The 8,597-nt window shown below is 41.7% G+C and overlaps 1 protein-coding gene across 1 annotated transcript; it reads right to left on the bottom strand.

Annotated features, from left to right (window-relative positions):
* Positions 1-301: 301 nt before the first annotated feature.
* Positions 302-1,252, bottom strand: LOC112621729 (olfactory receptor-like protein OLF3). The gene has a single exon (XM_025381101.1). The coding sequence runs from the start codon at positions 1,250-1,252 to the stop codon at positions 302-304; it is 951 nt and encodes a 316-aa protein (XP_025236886.1).
* Positions 1,253-8,597: the final 7,345 nt, after the last annotated feature.

Below are 8,597 nucleotides of genomic sequence, written 5' to 3' on the forward strand. Positions count from 1 at the left end.
AACGAATATATTTCATTTAACTTTCTGTAGGGTGCATGTATTTTTAAGTTGTTGTAACTCACATTGGGATTAAGGCATGGGCCAAAGATAAAGTCTGGATAAAATCCATTTTTCTATTACCTCAAAAGAGAGTAGTACAGATTGTGGTCCTCCCACTTGTTCCCTTACACACACACATACACATACACACACATGCAGATGCACACACATACACACACATGCCTACACATGTTATACTGGAGAGCACAGTCCAATGCCCACTGTCTCCAGAGTGAGGCCCTCTCGTTACCCAAACCACTCTCTAATGTTTTAATTCAGAGCTTGTCATCAGAACTCGACTCAGAGCTGCCTTCACATCCTTGTTCCGCAGACTGTATATGAGAGGATTCAACATGGGGGTCGCCACAGTATAAAAGAGCACCACTACCTTTTCCTGCTCAGCTGAGGCCATGGAACGAGGCTGCATGTAGGTGAAGAGGGCCATCCCATAGGATATTGAGACCACAGTGAGGTGGGAGGCACAGGTCCCGAAGGCCTTGCGGCGCCCCTGGGTGGAGCGGATCCGCAGGATGGCAACTATGAAGTGGGTGTAGGACAGTGAGACCAGGCAGCCGGGCACCAGCAGCACCACCACACTGGAGGCCACTATGACCACCTGATTGAAGGTGACGTCCACGCAGGCCAACCTGACCAGTGCCAGTGTCTCACAGGCCACATGGTTCAACACGTTGTGCCCACAGGTGGGCAGGTACATGGTCAGTGCCGTCTCCATAGCAGAATTAGCCAGGCCCACTAGCCAAGAGACAGCTGCCAGTGCCACGCAGAGACTTGGCCTCATCACTGCTATGTAACACAGGGGGTCGCAGACAGCCACATAGCGGTCATAGGCCATTGCGGCTAGCAGCAAAAACTCAGTCCCTCCGAGGACCAGGGAGAAAAAGAGCTGGGTCCCACATTGGGCAAAGGAGATGGTCTTCTTCTCCAGGAGGAAGTGCACCAGCATCTGAGGGACCCCGCTGGAGGTGTAGCAGATGTCCACAAGTGAGAGGTGGCAGAGGAAGAAATACATGGGCAGGTGGAATCTCATGTCCAGCCAGATCAGGAGCAGGATGAGCCCGTTGCCCAGCAGGGTCAGCAGGTAGGTGGCCCCAAATAAGACAAAGAGTCCAGCCTGGGTTTGCCTGTCACTGGAGAGACCCATTAGGATGAACTCACTCACCCAGGTTACGTTGTCCCTTCCCAGTTGGGACATTGAACCTCACTTCTTCAATCTAGGTGGTTAGGAGGGAATGCAAAGGTCTTGGCAGAAAGGACATTTGGTTTCTGACGCTAAACCAAATTCTGAGAGATTCTGAAGGACAAAGTCCCCATTTTGGCCATCCTTTCACGTCTAGGACTGAGCAGTTACAGTTGTGTAGGAGGTAATCTATCAATGTAGAAAGAGTGATAGAGAAGAAAGGATGAGAGAAGGAAAGAAAACTAAGGAAAGACAATAGAAAAATGGAAAAGGAGGGAAGGAATATGGAAGATAGGAAAGAAAGGAAGGATTCTTCACCGTGGGGTAGCAGTGGGTAAAGTATTGTAATCAGACACTTGAGAACCATAGGGATGTCCTGGGCTTTCTCAGCTCATTTCTTAACTCTGGATTGGGCTGCTCTTCATGCTTCTTCTAGGGCCTACCAAGTCCAGACAGGAATCCTCTCACATCCTTTTCATTTCTCCCACAAGTCCAGATAAAGCTGAAGTCCTTGAAACCAATATCTACTAATCCCCAGCTGGTGTGCCAGGGTCTGTGCCAGGCATTGGTTACCTGCCTGTGAGCAAGAAAGATAGAAACATGGGCCCTTGTTTTCTTGGTTCTTATAAATTTATCTAGGGACACACAGATTACAGCCATAATTACAAACAATTAATTAAGTATAATTGTACTAAGTGCTATGAAGGAGAAGAAGAACAAGGTTAGTATTTGGCTAATTAAATTTGGAGCTTTGTAATTAAATTACTGTGGTAGTTATGCCTTACTCCTTAATAACATGCAATTTATATAGTGAGTTTCAGGCATTTATTTAGATGTTTAAACAAGTGGTTAACAAAGTAATGTGATGCAAGCGTTTGAAAACCAATGATAGTCATGTGTTACTACTGAGTATGAGGTCATGGAAACCCCCTGAAACTTTTCAGAGTGAATTCTCTCTTGTCAGCTAAGGTTGTACCAGGTCATCTCTCTTCTACCATGCTGACTGGTCCTCTTGAGAAATAGAATTAAGTGCCATCACTTTTTCTTAATAGAAATATAATCTCCAGGTATATTTCCTGCTCTTAAAAATATTTAATTAATAAACTAATTCATTTATTAGCACATTATTGAGTATATCAGGTACTATGCTTTCAACCAACCTCTAGGAAATTCTGCCTTTCAATATTAGGAATTTGCATTTAGAAAATCAGCAGTGCCAGAGGATCAAATAATAAATTTAAAAAAAAATGGATTTTGGTCAAATCTGAGAATCTAATGAGAGCATGTTTGTGCAAGCCACTACAGCCAGAGGACAAATGCTGTACATCAGCATTAAGAAAACCAGAGCAGAAACGTAGAATAAAATGCAAGAGAGCTGAAATGCGTAATTCAATTTATATTTCTTTTGGCTGGAAACATTGGTGGAGGGAGAGAGCAGAGAGGACCTGGATGGAGTTGGCATCTTGTCACCATTCAGCCCTGGCCCTACAGTGGCTAGAAGGTGTCACTGTAGAAACTGCTAAGAATAGAAACTGGCCTTGGGTTTGCAAGTTTGGAGGTCAGTTTCTAGGGTCAGGGCCAGGGGCTGGAATTTTGACTACCGCCCCAGGGAGATGGTTCCCTTGCATCAGCAGAAGAAGTAACTCAATGCTGATCTACTGTGATCGGTAGGCTGCTTGTTACTACAGAGAGAATCTTCACCTTCAGAGCTGGCCTCATGGATTGAGATACCCTCCAGAAGGTAACCACAACTGTTTAAAAAGAAAAGAAATATAGAGGCTAAGTGTTTCATTCCTTTCATTTTACAAACAAGGAAACCAAGGAATAGGGCTAAGGTGATTTACCCAGGTCTCAGATCTACCTGGAGACTACGCTGGAACAAGGGTCAGGGCTGCCCTGCACATCTAGCTCTCTCCAAGCCCGTCAGTGAAGGGCGGGAAGGAGTTCTGAAAAGCTGTGGTCTAGGAAGGGAGGCACCTGAGGAACCTCAGTCAGGAAGCTCAGGACAGCCATCTATCCTTGAAGAGAAAAACATGTAGTGTGTGGGTAAAGCTTTAAATGAGAAGTCAAGGGGTCTGAGTTTGAGTTTGCCTCTTCCATTAGTCTGCTATGTGCAACTTACTAGACCTCTCTGAGCCTCACTTTCTTCATTTGAAATGCATGAATAATAATAATGCTTATCTAACAATATCTTAAGTAAGATCAGATGAACAAATGAATATGAATGTGCTTTGTAAAGTGCTAAGTAAACATAAGTGGCTGTTACTATGCTCAACAAGTCCAAATTACAGAGGTAAAGTCTACCCAGTGCCATGGGGACAAGAAACAATATGAATATGTGCTATAAAGGTCAGAAAGTTAACAGAATGTGGGTCATAAAGCCCCTTGAAATAAATTATGTTGCTTAAACCACCTAAATACGGAGAGCTTGTTAAATATAGTGAAGAATCAAAGTAGAGGATTCACCTGTACTCAACGGGTGGGTAGTGCATGCTCTGCACACAGTGCGAGCTTAGTACTATTTTATTCCAATACATTTTGGTGATTTTTTAGATGATGAAAAACTATTTTTATTGATAGGTGGCCTTGTTCTTAGCTTTTTGGGACAGAGAATTTTATTCCACTTTTCTCACCTTGGTAAACATGTACTGAGCACTGATCAGTGCCTGGTCCAGTGGAAGGTACTGGGATAACAAATCAATCGGTCTGGTCTCCCTCTTCAGAACTCAGCCTGCAGGGAGACTAGAAAGAGTGAGTCATCATGACCTTATCAGAGAGTTTTCAGAGGAAGCTTGATGAAGACATCTGGTGAGAGGAGACATAGAGTCTGGCTAAGTAATCAGCTCAGCAGATCTGTAGAAATAATAAAGTAGAAACAAAAAAACAAAACAAAACAAAAACAAGAAATAGTGCTCTTGCCTCTTGAAAAAGTAGATGAGGTTTAAGGCATGCTAAGATTCCTATAAGGAGGCCTGGGCTTCAAGTTGTATCAGTAAACCATCTACGTATCCATTGGGTACATTGCTACATTTTAAAGTCACAGTTTCTTCATCTACAGAATGAGCAAGTTAGATTAGGTTAGATTTCTTCCAGCTCTAAAGATTTGTGATAAGTGAATATACATAATCTGTGGTTTAAAACAGTATAGAAGGGAAAAATAGATCCTTTGGTTTTTGGTTGCTCTAAGCATGCATAGCTAGTGGGACTGTAGGCAATGAGATGAGTTAGTGGGTTTTGGGTTCAAAGGATTCAGATTGCACACATAGCTGATTGGGGAGGTGTCAATGAACGGGACTAATTGACTCAAAACCAGAGACTAAGGAAACGGGGAAGAGGACTACACCAGTAGAAATGGCAAAACTACTTGGGCCAAGGCTGAAAGGCTAGTAGCCTTCTGATATGTAAGCCTCCTTCCAAAGTTTGTCCCTGGTAATTCCTGGATTGGGATGACCCCTAACACCAAGTTTTCTGCCAGATCTGGGACCAAACTTGCCCTAGTTCCATAGGGATTATGCTTCCCGATGGTTGAGAATATTCACCATCTTGTTTATCAAGAAAAGATGAAGGTCTATATATATATCTTTGGTTCTTATACCAATCCTAGCCCTTCTCTATTCCTTCTTGTCTCCAACAGGATAGAAATGCCTCAAGGACAAGAAAAGAGCATTTTGACTTGCATTCTTTAGTTTTTAAAATGTGTATCTACATATACTGAGCACTTCAGTTTATGCTGTTGATTTGATGACTGACAAGAACAAGGATTCTATCAAGTGGCTTGAAAACACTGATATGCGTCATCTAGGTCCTGGGAAGAATTCAAAGAGCCTCCAACTACAACCAGTGAGAAAAACACAGTGGAGGATCACAAAACAGTCCTGGGTGCTCCCAGGGATTTGGGCTTTATCCTCCCACCACCTTCTCTTAGCCTTCCTTGTGGGTGACTCACCAAAGCTGAGTGCTCAAGTGCTCACTTCATGCACAGGACATATTGAGTGTGGAGATGTACACCTCTTGGAAAGTCCTTGATACAGTTATTCATCCTCTTCTTGGGGATGCAGGTTTTACTTTGTCGGTTTTAGCGGATAACTTTTCAGAATTTAGGCATCCCCAGAGGGCAATTACTTGCTCTTGGTGTGTTTCTTAGTCATTCTTCCCCACAGCTACTTCTCTGCAACCACAGCTCCCCTCTCTGCTAAGTTCCCTGTGGAATACATATTCTAAAAACATTTTATTTCAACTTTTAATTGTCCTTCTAGTTCCTAGCATAATGAGCCATTCTCTGACTCTTTTATATCTTTTACTTCCTTTAAATGCTGTGGCATCACTGAGGACTTTTGGTAGAAGTTGAGAGACAAACATTTACTTTCCTGATCTGGTGGAAGAGACTGAAAGTAATTGAGAAAGGAAAGAGAAGCTAAAATTTTAGAACCTTATCCCCTTCCTAAAGGAAGAAAATGAAAGCACCTTCGCTCCTCCTCCCACACACCTAGTTTTAGTGACAGTGACATCTAGTTTTAGAGTAGTGAGGACGCATTGCACATTAGAACCATCACATCCATGGCCTGGGAGCCATTGAGAAGTCCCAAGTTCACAGTCATTAAAAGTTCTGCAGGTTCCTTGATGGTCTCCCACATCACATTTCTGTTGTGTTTCCTTTGCATATTTTGATATTACTAGAAGTTTTTTTCTTTATCAGCTTTCTTAATATTGATCTCCCAGGTCTTGGCCATCTTCCACAAAGTTTTAATTTCTTCACTGAAATTGCTAGAAGGAGCAGAGGAAACAATGGGTCGGGATGAGGTTTTATTCCCAGTATTTATCTATTCATTTCTATAGTAATAGAATATAGGTCTTTGGTAAAATGGGGAGAAAAAAGAGAGACATCAGTGTGTAACCCACTAAATTTCTTTTAATAACAGTTGGCCAATATTGCAAGATAAAGGTTTACTTACCTGGAAGATTTGTCATTGTAATGACAATGGACTAGGGAACTGTTGTTTAACTTCATGCTCTTCCCCTTTGGGCAAGACCTGAAGAATCTTGGGTTTATCTCTGCTGCTTCCACTGCCCAGGTAAACTCAGGACCTCAAGAGGCCTGAAGCTTTCCCCACCTCAAGGTCTGTGGTTAGAAAAAACTGCTAGAACTTCTGACTGAGAGTTGTAGCCAAAGGTTAAGAAGCAGAGCAGCAGTAAAAAGAAAACCAAGGGCACCATGAGGGGGAAGAAGAAGAGAATGACACCTGAGAGGTGGGACCCCTGATGCACTCCAAAGGCAGACTCGGTATGAGCTGACACAGGTGACTCCAGTGTAAAGGAAAAGAACTGTTGGGAACCATCCTCTGCACTACCTCCTACTCATCTAATAAAAATGTTTCCCTGCTGGTAAAAAAGAAAAATGCATCCTTCTTACTTTTCCAAGCACTAAGGTTACAGATAATATGTAACTAGTTATTTTTTTTTTACAAAGTAGGTTAGAAAATAGTAGGAAAAATAACATATATACAGTTGGATGTATATAAAGATTGAAAAGTAGAAAAAGGACAGATAGGATGACCAAAAATGTCAACGGGTTAATCTCTGGATAATAGGATTATAGATATTTTTGTTTTCTTATTTTTAGCTTATCAATATTGATATGGCTTGAATTTGTGTCCCCGCCCAAATCTCATGTCAAACTGTAATCCCCATTGTTGGAGGAGGGACCTGGTGGGAGGTGATGGGATCATGGGGGCAGATTTCCCTCTTGTTGTTTTCCAATAGTAAGTAAGTTCTCACAAGATCTGGTTGTTTGAAAGTGTGTGGCACCTCCCTACTCTCTCTCTTCCTCCTGCTCCGGCCGTGTAAGACAAGCCTGCTTTGCCTTCGCCTTCCACCATGATTATAAGTTTCCTGAGGCCTCCTCTCCATGCTTCCTGAACAGTCTGTGGAACTGTGAGTCAATTAAACCTCTTTTCTTTATAAATTACCAGTCTCAGGTAGTTCTTTAGAGCAATGTGAGAACAAACTAATACAAATATTTTTAAATGTTTATAATAAACACATATTTTTCTCTAATAGGAATCCAAATGAAATTTTTAAAATTCACATATCTGATAGAGACATAGCACACCGAGATTGTGATATTAGGAAATCAACTTGCTGTCTTAATGCCTGGCACTACTGAATAGCCTTTGGGCAACACACGTGAGCGTTCAGGGGTAGAGGAAATATACAATTAAAATTGTATCTCAGCAAAGTAGATGTAACTATAGGTTTTGGACTATTTATACCATAAAAGATAAATCTGTAAATATCCTATAGTGGCAAACACCCTGGACTAGAGGCAGGACAATGGGTTTTACTATGGCTTTAGTACAAATAGCTCTATGACTTTTGACAAGTCACCTAATCTCCCTGGGTCTTAGTTTCTTAGTTTGTAAAACAAAGTGGTTGGTTTGGACCTAAAGGTCCTGCAGTTTTGGAAGTCTTTGTTTTTCAGTGTGTACATTACAACATTTTCCTTTCTTTCTAGATTCTAGATTCTGAGGTCTAAGACTAAAGTTATTCCACCACGAGTTCCAAACTGGACTTAAGGAGACAGGAAGAATCATTTTCTTTGAGATTGACTAATACCAGGAGTTTCATTGAAGAAGGCAATGAAAGACCCACAGCCTTGGACATAATTGATTTCCTGTGATATCTCTGTGGGCCCAGGCCTGCTGCTTACCTGGATCTTTGCCCTCTTTCACTCCTTTGGAACTGCCCCACCACTACCTACTTTCCTACTCTCTCCTTCCCCACCCCAATATCTTCTTGCCAGAAGACTTTCCTGTTTCTAGCAATAGTTTAGTTCACTCCCAGGGAACTACTATATCTGGTTCTCAGTTACTAACCTTTCCATTCAGTTCTTTCCATTCCATTTTTTACCAGAATTAACATTTCTTCATCTTTCTCCAGTGAAATGTAAAAGGTACCTTCTGGGAAGCATTTTGCTGGGACTGATGACTGCTATGCTTGACAGCAGCTTCAGCAGCCTCAGATATAACTCATCATGAATTAGCTCTGCCATGACTGGGTTAGAATACCCTTCTGTTTCCTATATCTACATGTAGGAAAAATTTAAAGTGGCGTTTCTATGCTTTGGTCTTTTCTCTGTACATACCCAATAATGACTTAGGGGAAAGCACTTAAGTGATAGTGATGGGGATGAGTAACTAAAATTCAATGAACACTAAAAGCTTTATAAGAATCATCTCATTGAAACTTTACATAATTTCCTTATTATGTATTAACAATTGACTAGGCACTACACATTCCATTCCTAGAAAAGAAGTCTTTCCATAATAAATTACAAGTGCAAACATGAGGTCCAGGACAATTT

This window comes from Theropithecus gelada, chromosome 3, assembly GCF_003255815.1.
Source record: "Theropithecus gelada isolate Dixy chromosome 3, Tgel_1.0, whole genome shotgun sequence".
NCBI classification, from domain to species: domain Eukaryota; kingdom Metazoa; phylum Chordata; class Mammalia; order Primates; family Cercopithecidae; genus Theropithecus; species Theropithecus gelada.